The sequence below is a fragment of the Sitophilus oryzae genome, unplaced genomic scaffold (assembly GCF_002938485.1).
Source record: "Sitophilus oryzae breed Bouriz unplaced genomic scaffold, Soryzae_2.0 scaffold_2014_pilon_pilon, whole genome shotgun sequence".
Classification (NCBI taxonomy): Eukaryota; Metazoa; Arthropoda; class Insecta; order Coleoptera; family Curculionidae; genus Sitophilus; species Sitophilus oryzae.
The window spans coordinates 178,157-202,663 of record NW_022146741.1 but is presented as its reverse complement, the minus strand read 5'-3'; the positions used below and the strand labels follow the sequence as shown (position 1 = coordinate 202,663).

Sequence of the window (24,507 nt, the reverse complement as noted above, 5' to 3'; positions counted from 1 at the left end):
CTGCGTATGGCAGAGATCGTTACCGAGTGTTGCCACAAGCTTATTTTTCACCGGGGTAGATTATCACGAGATAACGGGGTTAAACAGTTTTACAAAGGATCTATTTTTATTTCACTAGGTAGATCTACCCCGAATGAGGTAGATGTGGCAACACTGCTGCTGTCACTTTTCCTCTCGCTAGTTCGCGCGTCACGGCCATCTCGCATGCGTCTCGCGGCCGTCATTCAAGGTCGTGTGTTTAAAAAAACTGTTATATTTTCCAGATAAATAAATCTTTAATTTTTTTATGGTATTTCAAAGATACTGAAAGTAGATACGGTTTGAAAGCAATGATAATAATTTATTTATTATTTAATACAATAATCATTTCGTTCGTAATATAATGTTTCAGATATTATAATTCCTATAATTTGATTCCTCTTTCTTGAAGCTCCTTTTCGTACTTCTTCCTGTATATTCCGTTAGGATCGTATTTAGCTTCTAATTCGTCAAACAATTCTTTCCTTTTTTCTATCAGGAATGTGAGAGCTTTCTCACCAATTTTCCTTTGCTTTTCGCTACATTTCTGGCAATTGTTTTCTAATGCGTCAGGTATATTTTCTAAAAAAAAATGATAATATTTGATATAATTGGGTATAGAGATAATTTTAAACAGAGCTGCTTTTATCGATAGATTCCTCGGTTTTTTGTATTCGTCTCAATATCTTTATTTATATTAGAGATATTCGGGAGTTTAAAGAAGACAGTAGATATCAAGATAATAAGTTTTAGTATTAAAAGTTCCTTCCAGTCTTCCAGTTTGGATTTAATCAACACACCTATAAAATATTTTTTTTTTCAAACGTCACAAAAGTATTAATTTTTGCAACGTTGATTGATAAAAATATAAAAAAAGTTATTTTAACACATAGGCATAAAAATAAAGCATTTTTACGCCTCAGCGCCAAAGTATGAAAATATATTATTAAACTGACATAAAGTGTGAAGTGTCAAATTCAACGAGCCTCCCTCTCCTATATAATTACATACAAGGTATTACTTTTAAATCTTTTTATATTATTTGGAACGTTTGAAATTGTTTAAAAAATTATTTGTGGCGTTTGAAAAAAATAGCATGTTCTATTCGAAGTAAAAATGACTTTATGGGTTCGCTGTATGTCTACAGCCTCGCTACAAACCTCGCTACAAACCTACAGCCTCGTCTACAGCCTCGCTACAACTACAGCCTCGCTACAAAAAGTGTCATTTTTACTCCTAATAAAATAATATACTATTAGTGTTTTTGTAATGTCACCGTCATTGGAAAGTCATAACATTGTTGCTTGTTGACAGTCCAGAAGTTATATAAGTAGGCTATTGTTGTTTTAATTGTAAGATGTGATAGATATTTCAACTTCTAGGACTTTAAACCGATTTTTAAAACCTTGGAGTAACCAGGATCGGACTGGGATAGAGGGGCCCGGGTGGCATTGCCACTTTAAGGAATTTCTTCAAGCCTGGGTTAATTGTAAATGGGAAAGTATGGGTTGATAATAATAAAAATTAATAATTTGCAATTAGTTGTATTAAAAGATAAATATCGGGTGCGTCTCAAAATTGGCTCACCCCTATAACTTTTTTTATTTTTTTAGTTAAAAAAACGAGATTTGGTATGTTAGTATATGACATAAATAAGGATTGAGTGACCTCTTCACTTGTTTTTAGTCACTTCCGGTTTCACCAAACTTCTGATTTTTAAATGGCACCCTCGGTATTTTTTAAATTATTCGAGAGAAAATGACATTTTGAATAGAATGACATATCATATGTCAATTTTGACATTTTTGCATATGGTTTATTTGAAATTATACATTGCGGTTTGTAACGAAAATTTGACACGAAATACCAAGTGTGTGGTATCAAATTATTCGTAAAAAATGCTTTTTCCAAATATGCTAATGAACCACCCTCGTTTCATTTGAAAAAATTGAGATATGATTAAAAATACGATTTGAGCATTTTCTAACTGGCCAGGACAAGACACTAGAAACATTAGACGATCGAATCTATTTTTCCAAGGCTCATTGATTAAGAATTAGTGTTTTTAACATAGCCACGGCGCTCTAGATTGAATTTGAAAATACAATTTTTTATTAAGCGAGAATGTCAAAAGTTGACATATAATATGTCATTCTATTCAGAATGTCATTTTCTATCGAACGAAGTAAAAAAATACCGATGGTGTTATTTAAAAATCAAAAGTTGTAGTCATTTCCGGTAAAACAGGAAGGGACCAAAAACCAATTGAATACGTCAGTCAATCCTAATTTATGTCATATACTAACATACCAAATCTCGTTTTCTATCTGAAAAAATAAAAAAGTTATAGTGGTGAGCCACTTTCGAGAAGCACCCGGTATAGTTTCAATTTATTGAACTTTATTAAGCTAGCCAATCCACATTTATTGTAAAGAGAGTAGAAGTAGTCAATAAGTCGATCATTAAAACTGCTATTCTCCTTTCCCTGACTAAAGAAAAATAAATATATTAAATATTACTTAGTATAATCACAAGTTATGGACCCACGTATAAATAAGAAGAACATTATAACTAAATATAAGTTTAATTTTACTAATTAATTTATATCTATCTTAAAATTTCTTGATATGACACTAGATTGAAAGTGAAATTATTATACTAAGAAAAACGACATCCAATGCCGTGACTGATAAATATTGTTAATCCAAAAAAAAATTCGGGATAACCTCAGAATATTATCGGCACTTTTTTCTGTTCCATTTCTAGTTAAGAATAAAAGAATTATTTTACCTTTAGGTCATAAGACAGAGGGAGGTCCGCGGAGGCCGAGGCCCAACTGACAATCGCTACCCTGACTATATGGTCACTCTCTCCATGAAAGTTAAGCTTCATTCGGAACCTCGCAATTAGTGGAATAAATTAGCCGTTTCGATTACACTTTATACTTTTTAGTTTGTTTAATTCACAATGTTTAAAAAACACAATTAAAATGAATAGAATATCCTAGCAACAGCTTGCAATAATCAGTTCTATCGATAGAGAAAGTCTAATATTTAGCTTATAGAACAATCAACTTTTGATTTCTAACCACAATTTCTCTTGACGGAAGATAATCAAAGGCGAAAATGACATTTCTCGCAAATTTTGAAGTTTAATTAGTGGATAAGTTAATAGTCTGAAAATTTTTTCTACTAATTGAAAATGTCTACTACTAATTTTGACGTTCTGAATGCTTACATTGAAATTAAAGGAACGAACTTCTACGCTAATTGAAACCACTAATTTATTCCACTAATTGCGAGGTTCTGAATGAAGCTTTACTGCCAACAAACAACAATAATTTGAGTTTTCAATGACGGTGACATAAACAATACTATTTCATTGGTGGATTGATTGGGGCGAAACGCAAAAGCAAATTTATTAAAAACTAATAAGCTTCATTCTGAACCTCCCAATTAGTGGAATAAATTAGTGGTTTCAATTACACTTTATACTTTTTAGTTTACGATCATTCACAATGTCTAAAAAACACAATTAAAATTAATAAAATATCCTAGCAACAGCTTGCGGTAGTCTGTTGTATCCATAGAGAAAGCAAAATATTTAGCTTATAAAACAATAAACTTTTGATTTCTAACCAAATTTTTTCTTTTAGTGGAAAAGTCAAAAGTTTGTTAACTTTTTCGACTGATTGAAAATTACTACCACTAATTATAACGTTCTGAATGCTTACATTAAAATTAGGTGAACAAACTTCTACGACTAATTGAAACTACTAATTTATTCAACTGATTTCGAGGTTTTGAATGATGCTTTAGGCAAACTAATTATATATAACTTGGACTTGAATATTTAACTTGGAATTATATAACGGACGGACCGACGTGTTGTTAAACAATTATACTTACTTTTTAATTCAGCAGCTTCCGTTGTGCATCTTCCTCTATCCATAAGACAATTCATATAGTTTTTCAGCAACCTGTCGCTTTCCAGAACTTCATCTATGTTGAAATTGTCGTATTTTGAGGTGTACTTTTCCTCTTCCGGTCTTCCATAACACACACCACCGAATATAACAAAGACACAACTTGCTAAAATAACCGTTCTCATTGTTTGACGTTCGCTGACCAATTATCTGAATAGTTACATTTTTCGTTAATATAAATAGGATGGCAAGGAGCAACGATTAGGCAAATTACCTTAATTGAAAAACCCTCTCAATTAGTGATGTAATTAATGAATTTTATTTTTTATATTGGAATTTTTTGATGATAGTTTTTTTGCTCATTTTACGAAGTTTAATTACTTATTTCGCGGCTTTTACGAGGGTGTGTAATTAGTTCAAATTCACTAAAATATTAACAAAAGATTTAATAAACTATCCGCTGCCAGAGAGGTTTTTACATGCATAATAAGTATATTAAAAGCATAAAATACTAACAGTATGTGAAAAGTTGAAATAATAACACTAATTTATTTAGTTATTAAGTTATTAAGTACCAAAAAAGAACAAATTTGTGTCTTTAGCTTAAAAACGTGCTAACCACTTTTACGGACAATACATCAATTGGGCTCAAGGCAAAACCTCTAAATTTATCGTTACAGTCGTACCCCCCCCCCCCTGGTAGGTGAGAAACATGCCAAATAACTCTGTTTTGTTATTTTGACACTTCCCTTATTTCTTACTTACAGTCTTCAATTATTGTTTCTATTTATGAACTTCTTCTAGGAGATGTGAGTTCTTGTCGTTGGTGGGAAACTCTTAATCAGGTGCTAGGGGAATTCCCTCTGGCTCTTTGGCTAGATCTAAGAAGCATCTCACTGTTTTGTCCCTGGCTGTGGTGTCGTGCCCAGGAAATTGCACCTAGTCGTATAACATACCGGATGGGACTACCCTGTCCGTTATACAAGGCACCCTTCACTGTCTGTGGTCATGTCTCACGGGTGTTCGGAGTCTTCGCTTTACTGCCCGGACGAAGAGTAGACAACCTCACCAATAACTCCTAAGGTCAAAGTGATGCTTGGCTAGATAAAAGACTAGCCTCTACTGTTCTGAACATTGTGGCACCGGGGGGCACCTCGTTGTATTTACTCATTACTGCTACATGCGGCGCTCTGTAGAAGTGGACCGACTAACCCTAGCGACTCGTGGGAACACTATGAAATCAAGTATAAAGAACACCACCGGTGAAGCTGTATCGAAACCCCCTAGCAACACTGGGAACGATATTAATGCATGTACCAAGAGACCAATCCCAAAGGGAACTACAGGAGAGGCGACTGACACTTGCGCGAGACCAGCTTCCACAAGTGGCACACAAGCTATTATTTTCTTTAGTAAGGGTCGGGAGCCTACCTCTAGACCCAACAAGCTACCGTTTAGTCTACCCGGCCTGGATCAACCAGGCTTATCAACCAAGTTTGACAACCAAGTCTTATCGAAGCACAGACCAAAGAAGTACGCAGATACCTCCGCCAACTCCACAAAGGACTAGCTCAAGAAGAAGCAAAAGCAAAAATACTTCTTGAAAAAGGGGATAGGTACAAAGGTACAAAGAAACATACTGGCGCATCTCCACCAAAAAGTAAGCTCCAATGTAAGGACATCGAGTTGGCGAGTCATCAACTCGAGGGAGGAGAACCATGGTCAGATCCTCAAACTAGGAAATTACCTTCAATCCAAGGAGGCAATAGAGAAAAAGGTATATATCCTCTTTTATAGATTCCGGACAACACTGATATCAGGTCTAAGGAGTAACCAAGTTAAAGAGGTGAAGAAAATGGAGACATATCTTCCAGTCCCCACCTAACGCATACCTCAGCTGGAGAGAAGCTCCTCGACTGTGAAAGGTGCGGAGGGCTAAACCCCAACCGTGGAAGGGTGTATGTACATACGCTCGTAGAAGGTAGATGCCCGCTCCTCGGAGAATGAACATCTGTTGTCAGAAGAAGATGAGAAATACCCTCTACCCCCTACAACAGAAAGATATCCATAAATGATGAGTTATAAACTGTATGATGAGTTATAACTCAAGAAAGGGGGACACAATAGACTTTTAAGGTCGCGGTGATTAAACTCTGCGGTTAAGTTACTACTAATTTTACATTATACATTCTTCTATTTATGAAAGAGAACATTCAAAAGTGTAAAAAACTTATAACTATAATATACTATATGATTTCTGTAGGCGACGAACCATATATGCTGTTTTATGTAAAAAATATTGTCATACTAGAATAAATCCATTATATTTAGAATTTCATATTATTCAAATACTTTTCTATCATCCATTTACTTACAAATTTAATTAAAAAAATTATATTACTAATTATTTAATTTATATTTTTATTTTATTGCAAAAATAAAATGCTTTTTGTTTAACCAAGTATGAAAACAAAAAAAAACCTATACCATCCTCAGAATCTTAATTATTCTTTTTAATAATTAATCCTTTAAAAAATAAGTATATTGCAATAATACACAAGGATATTATTTATATCAAATTTGTTGACTTTCTGTACAAAATGGTGAAGGAGATTTTTAAATAATGATTCTAGTTTTATGGGATATAAAAAAATATTGGCGAAGAATGAATGGTCATTATTATATATTTATTAGCAATTTAATAAAATACGCTTTTAGATGCATCAAAAAAAAATTAACTTATTCACTTATACTTTTACAGTTTACATTAAACTACCTTCCTAATTTAACTAACAAAATATCAAATAATCTCAATATAATAGGATGTAAAACTATTAACGTAAATAAATAAAATTCCAATTTTATTAAATAATAAAGACAAAACTAATGTCAAAAATAAGTCGGGTGTATATAAGGTGGATTGCGATGATTGTGATGCTGTGTACCTTACATAGGCCAAACAGGTAGAAATTTAGATATAAGGATTAAGGAACATGTAAAGTCTATTAATAATCTCTAGCAAAGTTCTGGTCTCGCAACTCATTGTATAGTAAATAGTTACAAAATTAATGAAAACTCAATTAAGTTACCACATAGAGAAACAAAAGGCAGACGCTTAAATTACCTTGAACAGTTACACATACTAAAATCTGTTAAAAACTAAAATAATGTTAACGACCGACAAGGATTTTTAAACACATTTTTATTACCCTTATTGTAAACTCTCTGAATCCACCCCCATAGCAAATATATACGTATATAGTTACAGTGTAGTTAGACGATTAGTTTTTAAAAATCTCTTGAAAAAGGCCTAACAACCCGAAACATCTTATGTAGAGTTAAAGTTACTCTTATTAATTTTCTTTGATACATTTAAAAGCGTGTTTTATTAAAATACTAATATTTCAACGATGTTTCACAAGGAACAAACCACAGCCTCAGTACTATATATTTATTTGCATATATTCTGTAAATTCTAGATGTTATTCTGATATTTTTTATCAAGAAAATTAAAAAAAATATATAATTTATAAATGCTCTATACTCCCTGTAAACTGCACATAGCAATACTTCTAACGTCTAATACTCTTATAATAATAGAGATTTTTTTTAGTTTATTTCGTTATTTAGTTTGAAATCCAGAAATTTTCCCTATATATCATCCATTATAAAAATCTGTATTATTTTTTCCAGAAATTAAATTAAATCACATGATGTAAAATGCCAATTAATTAATGACAAATTATATGTTAATATAATGTAGGTATGCCAGAAGTAAAATATATTATTTATATAGTTTCTTAAAAAAGTTTTTGTATTAACAAAGATTTAGACAAAATGCGTTTTAATAAAATTACAGGTGATAACTTATTTCCAATCTGAATAATATTTACATCTAGTAGGAAATACTACCTTTAAAAAAACCTCGTATACTACATAAACATCAATAATTTAATTGAAAACATGCTAAATATACGTTAATAGCTTAATTACTTTTATACTCTCGATCGATTTGCCAAGGTCTCTGGTACAGGACATAACAAAAAATCGAAATATTACGATATTTTAGCAAAAAAATTACATAGGTGATTGAAAAATATTCTACAGTCGGTTTTTCTCTAGACCTATAATACAGAACACAAATTGATATCAAATCATCATACGTCTTTTATTACTGATAAAAAATCTATGTTCTACAAAGTCAATTTTTCTCTTTTTAGTTCTTCGTTGTATGCTCTTCTGTAAACACCCTGTGGATCGTAAATTACTTCTAACTCCCTAAACCATTGCGGTCTGTTTGTGATCAAATGTCGAATAATTTTCCGACTTCCTGCTTTTTGAGCTTCACTACATTTCGAACAAGCAGTTTGTAAAGCATCAGGTAGGTTTCCTACAATATGAAATAAATTTATTAGCATACTAGAGATAATAGTTATTTTTTATACAAGACGATAAAATGGTATTTTACTGTCGACCAAAAAAGCTTAATTCACGAGCGATGAAATCGCGAGTGAATTAATTTCGGGAGACGATAATGCAATTTAATCGTCGTGTATAAAACAATATTTTTTTCCATAGCGAGTTACGTTTTAAAAAATATTCAGAATTTATTATTTCAAGGAATTTATTACGAGTAGAAAGAATATTGTACTGGGTTGGCGTTGGTTTCTACGTAATTTGACAAATAAATAAAGCTGTCTCTTTAGTTGCCAGTTTTGAGTCAAAATTTTTTAATTCTCTTTCGTGTCGATTGCTGATTGATTTGGAGCCAGAAATGGCCCAAAACGAAATAAGTAAATTACCAACAGATATTCAGGCTGAAGCGACAAACGCCATATCTAAACTACTTCCATTTAAATCCCGAATAACTTATGAAAAGGAATATAAAAATTTTCAAAAATGGAAGCAATTAAAAAACGTGCGAGAAGAAATAAAGTTTTTAACTTATCCTCGCTTTTAAAGTATCATTTAATCTACCCTTGCGGCTAAAGTACTATTTTATCTACTATTTTTGATAGATATAAGGTAATATTAACAGTTGCTGTGGAAAAAATATAATTACTGATTCTGGTTTTGCGGTCTTTGTCTTGGTCTTGCAAAATAAGCAAATCCAAAACTAATACCAAGACTAGAGTTAGGTTTGCAAGACCAAGACCGAGTAGTGCCAGACTTACGCAAGATCAAGACCTAACACGCAAGACTCTTGTGGTCTTGCGATTTATTTTCTCACGTTTTTTATTTGCTTTTAGTAAAAATAGTAATTAAAAAATAAGATTTTTTTATTTACACTTGCTCACAATCTATGAAATTAAAAAAAATTGTGTGTGCATTATGTGCGCAGATTTGAAGTGAAACTTCTTATTAACAACTATTAAATTGAAGGGTCTGAAGGACAGGGGCGTATACAGGAATTTATTATAGGGGGGCCCAAATCAAAAAAGTAATATAGAATTTGCTTTTTAGGCACCATTTTAAACCCAAAAGCCTAATATTTAACACAATTTAGAGTTTTTAGGGGGGGCCGGAGCACCATGGGCCCCCCCTCTGTATCCGCCGCTGCTGAAGGACATGTTGTCCTGTAATCAAAACTATATTAGGTATTTACTGTATTGGGTCTGTACTTACTTTGTTACAAATATCGTAATCTTTAACCATACAAGGTGTTCAAAATTGTATACCAAACTTTTTAAAATATAAAATAGATTTTCTTCGTTGTATATTATTTCTTTGTTAGATGGAGAATTAAGAATGAATATTTTTTGTATTTAAAGTATTTTAAAATTTTCAGCGGTTTCGCAAATATTCTTTCAACGGTTAAATACCAGACAAAAATCATTGGGTCGCTTGATTTGGTTTGGTTAGTAAAAAATTACTGTTGAAAACCCCATATACAGGGTGGCGCCTCTCATACGCCACGGAGGCTCCAAGGAGAACGACAGTTTCTATTGAAATAAAATGTTGTGAGCGTATGTAGGTTAACTTAGAGCATTTTTTTAAAATACCGGGTGCGTCTCAAAAGTGGCTCACCCTTATAACTTTTTTTATTTTTTCAGATAAAAAATCGAGATTTGGTATATTAATATATGACATAAATTAGGATTGACTGACGTATTCAATTGTTTTCTGTCGCTTCCTGTTTCACCGGAAGTGACTACAACTTTTGATTTTTAAATGGTACCCTCTGTGTTTTGTTACTTTATTCGATAGAAAATGACACTCTAAATAGAATGACATATCATATGTCAACTCTTGACATTTTCCAATATGGTTTATTTGAAATTACAACATGCGATTCATAACGACAATTTGACTCGAAATACCAAGTGTGTGGTACCAAATTATTCGTAAAGAAATGCATTTTCCAAATATGAAAAAATTGAGATATTATTAAAAATACGATTTAGGCATCTTTTAACCGGCCAGGACAAGACACGAATAACATTTATTAGACGATCAAATCTATTTTTCCAAGGCTCCTTGATTAAAAAATAGTATTTTTAAAACATCCATGGCACTCTAGATTGAAATTTAAAATTCAATTTTGTTTTAAGCAAAAATGTCAAAAGTTGACATATATGATATGTCATTCTATTCAGAATGTAATTTTCTATCGTATAAAGTAAAAAAATACCGAGGGTGCCATTTAAAAATCAAAAGTTGTAGTCATTTCCGGTGAAACAGGAAGTGGCCGAAAAGAATTGAATACATCAATCAATCCTAATTTATGTCATATACTAAAATAATAAATCTGTTTTTTTTTTATCTGATAAAATAAAAAAGTTATAGGGGTGAGCCACTTTTGAGACGCACCCGGTATAGAAAGTTCTACAGTTTTGTGTGTCCACAAAAAAAGTTACACATCAAATTTGTGTTTTTTGTAATGGAACACCCTAAATATTAATTGATATTCGGATGCTTTTATGTAAGGAAGTTCATGTCTCTTCAATATATACTATTAAGGTTGCCTACTCTTTAGACAAATATTTTCCAAGATATTTTCATTTTTGTGATTTTGCGTCAGTAGATATTTATTATTTGATAAAATCTAGGCCGGCTGGTGAGATACCTTTTGATAATTTCACAAAAATTGTAAGGATGTAGAATAAAATCTTGAACGGTAATATAAAATTTTTAAACTTTTATAATTACTTTAAAACATATTTTAATAGTTACAGAATTAAAACTAGATATAAAATATAAATGTATAACTATGTGACAAAAATTAGCTAGATTAAATTAAATACTCAAAATGCTTCCTTTCCTGTTCACTGCATAAAATGATTATTTTTTCAAAAGATCTTTTCATGTTAATAATTTGGTGTTCTACTTCGAAAAGCAATTTAAAAATATTCAACTTTAGCTTGAAAATTTGTTTGAACCACACTATACTTTTTTTACAAAACTATTTTCATAATGTGCGTTAAAATTGCCCTCACATTACTTAAAAAAAATTGAAATGAATATAACAAACCAAAATTCCTATTAGAGCTTTTTCGGAAGCCTGGGACACCCTGCATGTTTTTTTAACTATTCAAATAGATAAATGTTTTAAAATGTGTATAAACAAAGCAGAATGTATTTCTCTTGTACTTTTTTTAATTTTTCCATGTAGAATTTTTTCTGTAAAGATCTGTAAAAAGTATAGGATTTGCAAGAGCCTTTTTAGATTTGCAAGACCAGGACAAAAGAACTTGCTCCTGCACCAAAGAACTTGCTCCTGCATTTGCTCATCACTAAATACAGTGCAAAAACTTTCTATAAGACTTTTAAAAAATAAATAAATTGAAAGTTGTTGTTGAAAATATTTATATTTATAGAACTAATTTTGTCTATTACATACAAAGTGGACTATTATTTTGGACATTTTTTAAAGTTGGACGTTGTATAATTATTGTCATTTTCAATAAAATTATGCTGTCATGTTATTTTTTATAAATTGTTATGGAGTAAAGTCTGATATTTGGAATAAATTTTAATTCTAATAATTAAGTCATACCATTATATTTTACAATTTGTTTAATAATAATAAAAAAAGAATTATTTTTTCTTAAGTCACTGTTCACAATTAGCTAAGTAGCTGAAATCATATGAAAACAAAACAGCTAATAAAATCAAAATAAACATAAAATGGTCAATACATATATTGAAAAAATATAGCGATTATAAATAATTTATGACAAAATTAAATACTGCTAAAGTAATAAAATTTTATGGACAAAAACTAAATTAAAAAAGACACTGTTTCTGGTTGTCGTTTTTAATAATGAACTTAGTTATGATATATTTAAAATAATTTATTAAAATATAATAATTCTCCTTAAAAATCTGTTTTTAATATTATACTTTATTTTTATTCCCTCTCATTATAGTTTACATTATCCGTATGATAAAAAAAAACGTCAAGTTGTCTTAGAAATGCAGGTCTATATCAGACACAACTTTAAACACAAAATAATTGTGAGGTTACTCTAAATTCATCATTTACTGCAACACTAGAAGAAATCTTTCGTTATCTTGACCGGACCAACAAAGGATTAAAAATAGATGGAGAATATATTAACTATCTAAGATTCGCTGATTAACATAGTCCTAATTGCCAATAGTCCTGAAGAACTACAAATACAAATTAACGCACTAAATACAGCCAGCAATAAAGTAGGTCTCAAAATTAATTAATAGGCCAGTCAATCTGGAGGTTGAGGTGGAAAAAATTAGTAACCAACCGATCTCAACGGGAATGTGTAGATAACGATCTCCTATTTAACCCCTCAAAAGTCCCATTCGGTCCCAGTGGGGGAAGTTTAAAAAAAACCGCCGCCATCTTGGATTTTTTCGTTTTTTTTAAATATCTCCGTTTGCGTAACTTTTTTCGAAAAAACTAAAGGTATGTTTTTTGTAGAGAATTAAATTTAGAATATTTTAGCTTCAATCACATTTTTTCCAAAATAAATAGTAATAGAGATAAAGGAATTTTTTACTATACGTTTTATAAATTTTCCAGTTATTTTTTTCCTAACCTAACCAATCAGTTATACTTCTTGCGTTAACAGTATAGTGTTAATATAGATAACCCAAGTATAAATTTAATAATTAAAACAGTTAAAAATAACGTTTAAATATTATTTATTAAAAAAAATATGGTTAAAAAAATTAAATTACAGTTATTAAATAAAATCTGCTATGACGTCATCCTGAGCGTTTCCTGCGCATTTTCGTCCTCACCTAAAATACAAAAGTTTGTGCAACTGATTCCGTAGCAATAGCCACACTTTGAAGAACATTTAAGACCCAGTTTTCTACAAGAGCAATTTTAAGAGCACTGACTCTTTTTGCAATTGCAAAAAATTAATTTTAGTAGGTCAGAAGGCACCGCCAAATCTTCTCTTTATTGAATAGATGTCAGATTGCCTTTTTGATCTTTCTTCCATCCATATTGTAAAGGATCTAACTTGCTACCAATCCATACTTGAGTCTAAAAAATACAACTTATAACATTTCCTATAAAAGATATAGTAGTCTTAAGGGCTTGTCTTGATGTAATCCTATTGTATAGAGCGTATCTCAGATGGTTAATATGTTTAATATACCTTGGGTAGTAATATAGCTTTAAAATATAATTTAATCCTGACTGAAACAAGTCAAAAATGTGCCTCTCGGTACTGAAAAAAATGATTTTTGTCAATACCTCAACGTATTTTTAGAAAAAAATTCTAACAAAAATGACTTTTCAGTCAGGATTAAATTATCTTTTAAAGCTATATCATTGCCCAAGCTATATTAAACATATTAAATATCTGAGATACACTCTATACAATAGGATTACATCAAGACAAGCCCGTAAGACAACCTTTAATTTAGCTAATTTGAACTGAGAACTCTGCAAAAGTCCATTTACTCAGGACATACTTTCAGGTAACTGTAAAGATATATTATCTATTATAGGAAATGTTATAAGTAGCTTATAGTAGATTCAAGAATGGATTGGTAACAAGTTAGATCGTTTACAATATGGATGAAAGAAACATCAAAAAGGGCAATATGACACCTATTCAATCAACAGAAGATGTGGCGCCTCCTGACCTACTAAAATATTTTTTTTTGCAATTGCAAAGAGAGTCAGTGCTCTAAAAATTGCTCTTGTAGAAAACTGGGTCTTAAATGGTCTTCAAAGTGTGGTTAGTGGTTAGTGCTACGGAATCAGTTGCACAGACTTTTGTATTTTAGTTAAGGACGAAAATGACGCTCAGGATGACGTCATAGCAGATTTTATTTAATAACTTTAATTTAATAATTATTTTTTTAACAATAATTGTATTTAATAAATAATATTTAAACGTTATTTTTAATTGTTTTAATGCTTAAATTTATACTTGGTTTATCTAGATTAACACTATACTGTTAACGCAAAAATTATAGCTGATTGGTTTAAAAAAACTGGAAAATTTAAAAAACGTATAGTAAAAAATTGCTCTACCTCTATTACTATATATTTTAGAAAAAAAATTATTGAATATAAAATATTCTTAATTTAATTCTCTACAAATAACGTATCTTTAATTTTTTCGAAAAAAGTTATGCTAACGAAGATATTTGAAAAAAACGAAAAAATCCAAGATGGCGGCCATTTTTTTCAAACAACCCCCGCTGGGACCGAATGGGACTTTTGAGGGGTTAAATAGGAGATTATTATCTACATATTCCCGTTGAGATTGGTTGGTTACTAATTTTTTCCACCTTTACATTATAAAACTCGGCTACGTTTACTGGCCTATAAACTAAAAGCAAAAACTAACGTAATACACAACGAACTAGTAAACAGAAAAAACATTCTAATAAATAACACCAAAACACCAAACCAAACACTGGAAATAAAAAGTTATAAATATATATTTGGAACAACTAATACACCAGCTCGGGATCTACCAGAAATCAAAAGAAGAATTTAGCATGGAGCACTTATTGAAGAAAGAAGAAACTCAATTATATTCAAATCTAGAATAGCTTTACCTAAAGAAGAAAACATTCTACCAATATAATACACTGGTGTATACGGTTACGAGTTGTTGAGGGCTGAGCCGTTTACTCTTTTTCTTCTTTTTTATACATTTCCCTCACTATTTCTTTCTTGTTCATTCTACCAATGTGTACTACCAGTCATGACCTATACATGCAAAACCTGGATATTTAAAATGGATATTATAAGGAAACTGCAGGTCGCACAATGCTCAATGGAACGAAATATGCTGAGAATAACTAAGAAAGACCGTAAAAGAATACAAATAGACAACAATAGGCCCAACTACAAAGAGATTATTTAAATATATAAGTAGACTACATCTTAATTGGAAATGGTTGGATAAGCTGAAAATTGTGATGATGATGATTAGTTGAAAGAAAAACATAAAAAATAAATAAATCTAAAAATCTCTGAAACCACACATAATTAAAAGGAAAATTGAATAATCATTACTTGTAACTTGTAATATTTTTGATTAAAATTTAAATTTTAACCGGTGGTTAAAACAATAATTATGTGTATAGTAGTATTACATTATAATAAAAAATACCTATTTATATAAACGGTTAAAGCAAATAATAAATAATTTCCATTAAGTACCTAATTATTAAAAATTAACTAATTAATTCAGTCAAATAAAAATAAGTTAGGTAATATTTGAATGAAAAACAGATCAAATAAGTACAAAATTATTATTAGTACAAATTATTATTATACAACAGATAAATGATACCGATATAAATAAAACATTTGTGAGGGCTGATAAATATTACTTATATAACTACTTTTAACTTACTTTTTAATTCTTCCCCATCCTTAGTACACTTCTTTCTTCCTACCATACAATCAACATAATTCTTCAACAACCTATCACTTCTGATAATAGCATCTAAGTCGACATTGTCATACCTAGTAGTGTACTTTGCTTGGGGTTTACACCAAACCAAGGTACATAAGCACAAAAGAACAAAAACAGCTAAATATTTCATATTCAAAATCTTAAAGCGTTCTTATTTTCTACAGATGTTTCATTCAGTCTGTGCTGATATGTACGAAATTTCTGGTTTTTATAAATGCGAATAAAAGAAGAAGAACAAGAAGATAGGCAGATGTTCAAACAGGCTTTACTGACGTCACTCAAAATTCTTTTTATTGTGGTGCTAAGTTAGATTACAAGAAAAAGACATAAAATTTTAAATAGTTTTTATTTGAATATTCATAAGTCCGTTCTGAAAAACAACAGTTATAAATAATACGTTATCTTTCATCTTTTCGTTCTTATTTTTTTATTTTTATATTGTTGGCCATTTAGCTAGCCATATACTCTCAGACGCATAAAACGCAACAGACAAATTTTTCGTCATTTTTGTAACAATCTCTATATAAATATATCAATTTTAATTCGTTACTCAGTTATTTATAAATTTCAGTATTTGGCTTAATATACAGGGTTAATTGAAAAGTTGTTTTTTACCCTAACTTTAAAACATCCTGTGAAATAATTTTGTGAGCAAATTTTCCTAATACATTATTTTATGGTCAGAACCATGACATTTGAGTATTTTTTTTTTGGTTCATGTCAATACGTACCTTGGTTAATTAAAAGCGAAATGAACTTGTCACCAACAATGCCCTTATATCATAGAGTATACTAAGTGGTTTTGAATTATGACCACGTCCTCATGGACGTCAATCTAGACGTCCAAGAACCTTCGTATGAGAACTTCTAATCGACACAATCGACTTATTGTAAGTTTATCTCTAAGAAACAGCCGCGCCGTTTGCCAGCTTTTCAAATTGATAATGAATTGCACTTAAGGAACGTACATATTAACTAACTGACTATAAGAAGAAGATTAAATGAAGAAAATCTTATGTCAAGAAGGCCTGCTTCGGGACCAGAAGTTACTAGATGTGTTGACTAGGCCCAAAAGCAAAGGCATGGTATTAATGTAATAATTACGAATAAATGTTAGTGTCTTCTTGAAAAACGAATATTTCCAACGAAAATATAGCTAATGGGATGAACCAAAAACAAACCATCGAGAAAAGATGTAACTAGATGATAAAATGATTTTTTAAATTTCTTGCTGTTTTAACATGTCACAGGGTGTTTCAAACTTTCACCAAAATATAAACATTTTGTTTTCCCTCGTATAATTAACAGATGGGGAGTTTCATTTTTAATTTAGAAAAAGATACTAAAAAGTCAAATAATTTGGCTACACACTGTTTAAAAAATTATCAAAATTGGCCCATTAAAACAAAATATATTAACCTTTAAAATGCATCAAAGTTTTAAGGTGCCCATTTTTTTGTGCCGGTGAATGTATTTCAAAAGCTATACATTTTAGTCATTTACTTTTCTAATGAAACAAACCTTTATTTTTTTACTAGAATCCAAAAATTAATTAATATATAGGGTGTTCCATTACAAAAAAAATAACTTTGATGTGTAACTTTTTTTGGGGACATCCTGTAGAACTCTGCAGAATTTTAGAAAATGCTTTAAATTGATAAGTTACATAAGCTCAAAAAATTTCGCTTCAATACAAACTTTTGTTCTCCTTGTAAAAACCGCGTCGTATATGACGCGCCACCCTGTATAATTCGATTTCAATCAAAATTTCAATTATTGGAATATAAGCAGAATAGGTATAGCTTATGCATTAGATTTATTTATTTCAATAAATTTACTTAGAAAAAGAATTAAAAAATCAATAAAATTAAGAAGGAAATAATTAAGAAATTACTAAAATTACTAAAGTAAGAAAATAAATGCAACGAAAAAAAAATGGGTAAACATTTTAGTATTTTATCTATAAAACACAATACAGAAGGTTTCAAATTAACACATTCACAGTAATTGAATTCTGAGATAAAAGTCTCTGGGTACTCCACTAATTTGCAATTTTTTCAATTATTATCAATACTTCTTGTTATTTTGGCATGTTATTTTTTAATATTACAAGGTGGCTTTGGTGTCTGTTGTCGTATTGTCATATTAACAATAATTGTATTTTGTGTACCGTGTACCTACGATTCAACGAACTGTTGATACACTCACATTCTTGCCTTAAACCTCCTGATACCGACTTCTTGTATGCACCGTTGTTAAATGACGGTCCCGCAAAGCGTTGATTCTAATATATCGATAGTCTAGAGCTTTAGTTTTGCGCTTTCTAAACACGCTTATTTCGGCCAGTATATCTAAAAAGTTTCACTACCCGTTTGATCATAGAGCTATTAGTGTGTTTTACTCTAGCATCATATTCATACTTTCTCCCATCTTCTTGGATTCACTTTTGCACAATCTTCGACATTAAGAACTATATTCAATCGCAGGTACAAAATATCACTAATTTTGAAATGAAGATTCTTTTACAAATGGGCTATCCGTTATTGTATCATGATGGGCTATAATATGCGAAATTTTTTAATGGTAATGATGTCATATTAGGGTTATACACACAACCAATATGGAATCACCCTTTATTTCTGACTAAGTAATTTATTTTGCAGTATATCCCTTATATTCATCCTGGCCTGGCGCAGTCCCTGTCTGTTAGTTGCTGGACACGCCACAGTACCTACATGTCTTTCCTTTGTGATTCCTGATCCTTCACTACCTTGACATAAAAGCCTAATTTAGAGGGCCCTAGAAGACAATCATCCCACATGAAAGTGCAGTAATGAGCAGAAGTTTTTCTCAATGCGCCCAAAGTCTCTTCAATTCCAGGCGTCTGCGTCCGTGAGGACGTTCTCTGTTTAACTGAAGAATAAAGAAATCAGAAAGAAACAATAATCAAAGAATAATAGACTCTGACTGGCCGTCAAAAGGCGCGTGGTCATCGTGAAACAAGAAGAAGAAGAAGAAGAAGGAATGTCCCAAAGAGACGTAGCAGAGATAGTAGGCGTTACCCAGGATCTTGTATCGAAAACATATATGCAAGGTACATATGTTCTTGGAATTAGGAACTCTCAAAAACAGGCACAGACAAAGTCGTCAAAGAATCACAATTGAAAAACAAGACCGCTTTGTGTGCCAAATTGCTAGAAGAAATCCCAATGTTTCTCATCCAGAGCTACAAAGACAACTTCTGGCAGCTACAGGTATAAACATTTCAGTTGAAACCATAAGAAAAAGGCTTCATGATCGAGGGTTGTACAATAGGAGAGAGTTACGGGTCTCACAGTTATCTCGGCAAAATAAAATTGTCCAGCTAAATTGGTGGCTTTAATAGCAAAACTGAACATTTGAGAATTGGCAAAATGTCCTTTTTTCGGATCAGACCAGGATTGGCCTAAAATATCTGATCTTAGGCCAATTCTGATCTCATCCAGAATTAACAGCAACCTAACCTAACCTAACCATCAAATTCGGGTTTTCAGAGCTCCAGGATGATGAGCGAGACTCCAGGCTGCCAAATCTGTACCAAAATATAAAGGAGGACTGTAATGTTCTGGGGAGGTATTATGCTGGGAACAAAAACTCCATTGTTACCACTTCAACAAACCTTAACGGTTCGTAGGTATGTTGATTTAGTGCTAGAACCAATCGTTAGACTTTGGAGACCTGCAATTGGGAATAATTTTAACTTCATGCACGATAATGCACCTCTTCATACCAGCAGAGTTGCTAGAAAATGTCTTGAAACGGAAGGTGTCATAGTTTTGGACTGGTCTGCATGTTTACCAGATCTAAACCCTATCAAACACTTTTGTGGGACCAGCTCAAAAGAAGGGTTAGAGCTCATTTCGTGGCCAGCTCATTTCGCTCCTAAAAATTAATCAAGGCATGTGTTGACATATGACCCAAAAAAAAAGATTTGAAGACATATGGTTTTGGCCGAAAAATAATGTTGTAGGAAAATCTGCTTAAGAAATTAATTCACAGGGCGTTTTAAAGTTACCGTAAAAAATAACCCTTCGATTAACCCTGTATAATAAGCCAAATACTGAAGTTTATAAAAAAAAACTCAGTTTACAAATTAAAGTTAATATATTTTTCTATCCCTGCTCTATAATATAGATGACAAATTTGGTTTACTTATAATAAATTCGCCACTATTAAATGAACCATTTATCTAATATACAGTGATCGAAATTCAAATGGCTATAACACTGGTCTACCTATATTGAGTGGCACGAAAAACGGACACATTAAAAATGTCATATACAGGGCGCGTATATGACTATATTTATTTATTATATATATAAATTATTATAATATTTTAGGGGTAGTGTATTTAAACGCTATCAGGAACACGTCTATGATTCTTTTACAAAAAAAGATGTTGAAAATGGTACATTTTCTTTCAAAATTCGGTGGCTCTCAAATTTTTTGCTTAAATTTTGAAACTTGAATAATTTAGTTATTTTGGACTTATTTGAAAAACGGTAAAGAGAAAGTATGTTCCTTTTATCGAGATCTACCAGCCCTGAAAATGCACTTGTTTAAGCCTCACCTTTTATTTTAAAATTCCTATTTTGTTATAGTAGACTAATTTTGAATATTTCTTAAGCAATTTGTAGCTTATTTTGAAGTGAATTGTTTTACTTTTTAGCCTCTTTTTTAAATTAAAAATTAAAGTTCCGATCTGTTAATTATACGAAAGAAAAATATATCGTTTAACAAAAAATTCATGAAAATAGGGTTACAATTAAGAGACATATCATGCCCTAAATTAAACGAAATATTTTCCGTTGCGTTTTTTTGCATCTGAGTCTAGTTCTGGTCATGTAATTTGTTCTTTCGGCGTTGCAGAAAAATAATTTACTTTTAAACAATAGAAGCTGACATTGAAAAGCGTTGTATTTATTTACTGTTACTATTTATTCCAATGAAAAGAAATTTTCGACCAACCAAGCTATAAAATGGTGGACCCTCGAGTGAACCTGATAGGTAAAAAGCTAATATTTGTTTAAAATAAATCAATTAAATTTTATATTACGAATCAAACAAATTTAGATAATAATATGTATGTGAATGACTATTTTGACTATATTGTATATAGGACTGGAAAATTATAAACAACAGTTTTAACGTTTTATTTTATTTTTAACAGTTCGACATTTACATTTAAATGGTTGTTCTGACAAACCTATATTTTCGTACTTCACTAATTAAAAAAAAGATATTTTTAAAATACTCGTTATTTTCTAGACTATTTACAATTTGATGCCTTCTTTGGCCAGTTCTTCTCTGTATTGCTTCTTGTAGGATCCTTCTTTATCGTATTTATTTTCAAGTTCTTTCCACCATTCAGGTTTGTTGTCAATTAAGTGACGCATAATCTTTTTGCTTCCATTCTTTTGGGTTTCGCTGCATTTCGAGCAGTCAGTATGCAGAGCATCAGGTAGAACCTCTATAAAATGATACAGCAAGTTAGAAATATTCTTAGTTTAAATAATATGTATGTTTCGATACTATTATACAGATTGGTTTACTGTTATTTTTTTCAAAGAAAAATTATGTTCTTTCTGAGTGGGTTATATAGGGCGGTGATAGGATCAAAATCATGCCTTTGATTTTGAGCCTAATCAACACAATGATATTATTATTGTTTGTTGGCAGTTACTTTAGCAGAGAGTGTTATTAAATCCAGAAGTTTTATAAGCTATTGTCGCAAATAAAAAACCAAATACAAAAAAAAATTGCGAAAATAAAGAAATTATTAAACAAAAAATAATAATATGTTTTTTGATGGCAGTAATATTACAAAAACAACAAACATTATTAGTATAAAGGGAAATTAAAACAACTTTCGGTGCACGTCATCAATGACACCATGCGTCGTCTTATGGAGTTTGCTGGTGGTCGTATTATGATGTGCAACCAAAGTTATTTTAATTTTCCTCTTTTGTTGTTCACGCTCTTCGACGCTACAATACTCTCGGCGTATTGTAGCCCAATGATTAGATTTTTAGAAATGATGTGAGTGATGAGGTATTTAGAGGACTACTAAATCTATAATTTAAAATTATTTTGAAAAGGTACAGAGTGCCCCAAATAATAAATATGAAAATTGCATTTTTTAAATGGAACATCCTGTATATTATTACGTTTTTAATTCCTACGATTAATATAAAGGTAAATTTGATTAAGGTTTACCGCACTTTAATCTTACCGTTTCTGAAATATTGACGATTTTGTAAAAATGCAGTAACAATTTTAATGCTTCGTTTCTCTAGGCGTATTAAACTATTTAAAACCAAATATTGTACTGAAGTAGTAGTTTTCCATTAACTAGTAGTAGTTTTTTAATAACTATGATTATTTTTAAAGATTTACCACATTTTCAAAGAGTAGAGATGCTAATATTGTGGATCTAGTTTCCTTATTTCTTTAAAAAATAAAAAAAGCTATGTAATATTTGTAAAAGAGAACCAATTAATATAATCCCAGTATTCGAATTACATTGATTGACTATTTGCGTCGATTAATAATTGCTCCATATACTAAAAATATTGAATTTTGTATGTGTATTAAGACAATGTGGTAAAAAGTAACACCTAAATTTTATTTAATTTTTTGACGAATTTTTATTTATAAGAAAAGAGACGTTCATAATCATAACTTATTAATATATTGATTTTTGTATTAAACCCACCTTTATTTAGAATACTTTATTACCTAACACAATTACGTATGTAATTAATTAATATTTGAGCAGAAAAAATGGTAGTATATCTAGTTGGTATACTCTTTTACAAATATATAAATAGTTTTCTTTTTCTAAACCAATTGGCTAGTATTATTATTCTTTTTAGCATCTGTACATTTTTTAAATTTGTTACTTTAAAATACAGGATGAGTCTTAAATAAATGCTAATATATTTAGGGGTAGTATATTGCGGCCCCAGAAACACCATCATAATTTTTTTTGCGAAAAAAAAATCGAAAATTTGGAATTTTTGAAAAAAAAATGATTTTTTTTAGTTAAAAACATAATTTTTTGATAATATGGCAACATAGGTAGTAGATTAATTAATTCAAGGATAAAATCTTTATTTTTTATTTTCAAAGTAAAATATCTGGGTAATTTTGGACTTGAAAAACGGTAAAGAGAAAAGTTGTTTTTTTTTTATCGAGATTTACCAGCCCTCAAAATATTTGCACTTATATAAGGCGCACCCTGTATATAAATGTCAATATTCCATTGATAAATGAGGTCTAACTATAAGAAAATTCATTTTCTACAAAAGGTTGAAGAGAAAATAATAATGTAAAATATTGATACAGTTTCATAGACAATTAAATTGTGCATCTGATTAGGTAAAAAATACTAGGCACTACATTTAAATCAAACAAGGTATTGCCGTTAAAACCTAGGAATTATTTAAAATAAATCTTTAAACACTTTGTATTTATTTTATATATATTTGTATAAGTATTATTTTTAGTATTGCAAGACAAAATTTAGTAAATAGAAAAACTTCAGAACAATATTTTGTTTTAAGAACTTAAACCAAAAAAATTGTTAAGTGCATTTTTACAAAATCGTAAATATTTCAAAAACGGTAAGATTAATTATTTGCATCCTTTTAGTGCAGTAAACTTTAATCAAATATATCTTTATTTTAATCGTAGAAACTAAAAAAATAATATTGTACTGGGTGTTCCATTTAAAAAATTCAACTTTGATATTTATTTGGGGCACTCTGTACCTTTAGCAAATAATTTTAAATTGAAACTTTAGTAATATCACTCACAGTTTTCAAAAATCTAATTATTTGGCTACAATACTCCGTGTGGAATAGCGTCAACAACCCTGTATATGCATTTTCATACATTTAATTTTAGACAAATAGGTATGTCTAGAATTTTATGAATAATCTAAACATTAAGTACATATACTGTTACATAATAATAAAAAAGTTATTTTTGTTTATTTATTATCGAATTTATTCTGTTTGGTTGCTACGCACTGAATTTATTAGTAGCTAGGCATTATTATGATTATTTCTAAATTAATTATAGTAAAACATAGTACTCACTTTTTAATTCTGCTCCATCGGGAGTACATTTTCCTTTTTCCAAAAGACAGTTCACGTAGTTCTTCATCAATCTATCGCTCTTGATAATTTCTTCCAGGTCAACATTATCGTACTTGGTGGTGTATTTTGGGTCTTCAGCCAGAGCCACACTGGCAATAGCAACAAAACATATCACAAACAACTAAAAATAAAAAACAAAGACCCTGTTAGTGCGTGCCAAAGAGAACTGTTATTATTTAGTAGTCTTAAAAAAATTATACTTGAAAAACTTATAAAAAAATCAGAGTTCACACCTTCATTATCACGTTCTCTCTAGATTTAATTGAACCAATCTATTCAGATTAATCTGTATAAGTAATATTTATATTGTTATGCAAAGAGCTCTTGTAGGGGGGCAAGAATGCAAGTCGACTTGTTTATGCAGCAATTAAACGTTTATATAAGAATAAAATCCGATCTATTTAATAACAATCGTATTTCTCGCTTATAGAAAAAGAAATATGTTGTGTGTTTCCTTTTAAGTGTATTCAACTGATTTTATGTACCT

General features: G+C 30.4%; 2 protein-coding genes across 2 annotated transcripts; both read right to left on the bottom strand.

Moving 5' to 3' along the window:
• Nucleotides 1-319: 319 nt before the first annotated feature.
• On the bottom strand, nucleotides 320-24,397 carry LOC115884097. Its single transcript, XM_030902585.1, has 7 exons — nucleotides 24,254-24,397; nucleotides 23,961-24,141; nucleotides 21,136-21,328; nucleotides 15,757-15,869; nucleotides 8,212-8,333; nucleotides 3,927-4,149; nucleotides 320-600 (listed from the first exon to the last, which is right to left on the bottom strand). Exons 1-7 carry the CDS (start codon nucleotides 24,257-24,259, stop codon nucleotides 404-406), a joined length of 1,035 nt encoding a protein of 344 aa, XP_030758445.1. The 5' UTR covers nucleotides 24,260-24,397; the 3' UTR covers nucleotides 320-403.
• Nucleotides 8,087-16,014, bottom strand: LOC115884090 (allergen Tha p 1-like). The gene is made up of 2 exons (XM_030902574.1): nucleotides 15,757-16,014; nucleotides 8,087-8,333 (listed from the first exon to the last, which is right to left on the bottom strand). The coding sequence occupies exons 1-2, from the start codon at nucleotides 15,947-15,949 to the stop codon at nucleotides 8,137-8,139; spliced, it is 390 nt and encodes a 129-aa protein (XP_030758434.1). The 5' UTR covers nucleotides 15,950-16,014; the 3' UTR covers nucleotides 8,087-8,136.
• Nucleotides 24,398-24,507: the final 110 nt, after the last annotated feature.

Excerpts from the sequence above, each read along its gene's own strand:
- LOC115884090 (XM_030902574.1), bottom strand. The coding sequence starts at position 15,949 with ATGAAATATTTAGCTGTTTTTGTTCTTTTGTGCTTATGTACCTTGGTT. Across the intron at positions 8,334-15,756 it reads GGATGGGGAAGAATTAAAAA|GAAACCTACCTGATGCTTTA; the intron begins GTAAGTTAAAAG and ends TTCATATTGTAG.
- LOC115884097 (XM_030902585.1), bottom strand. Across the intron at positions 21,329-23,960 it reads CGATGGAGCAGAATTAAAAA|AGGTTCTACCTGATGCTCTG; the intron begins GTGAGTACTATG and ends ATCATTTTATAG. Across the intron at positions 601-3,926 it reads GGAAGCTGCTGAATTAAAAA|AAAATATACCTGACGCATTA; the intron begins GTAAGTATAATT and ends ATTTTTTTTTAG.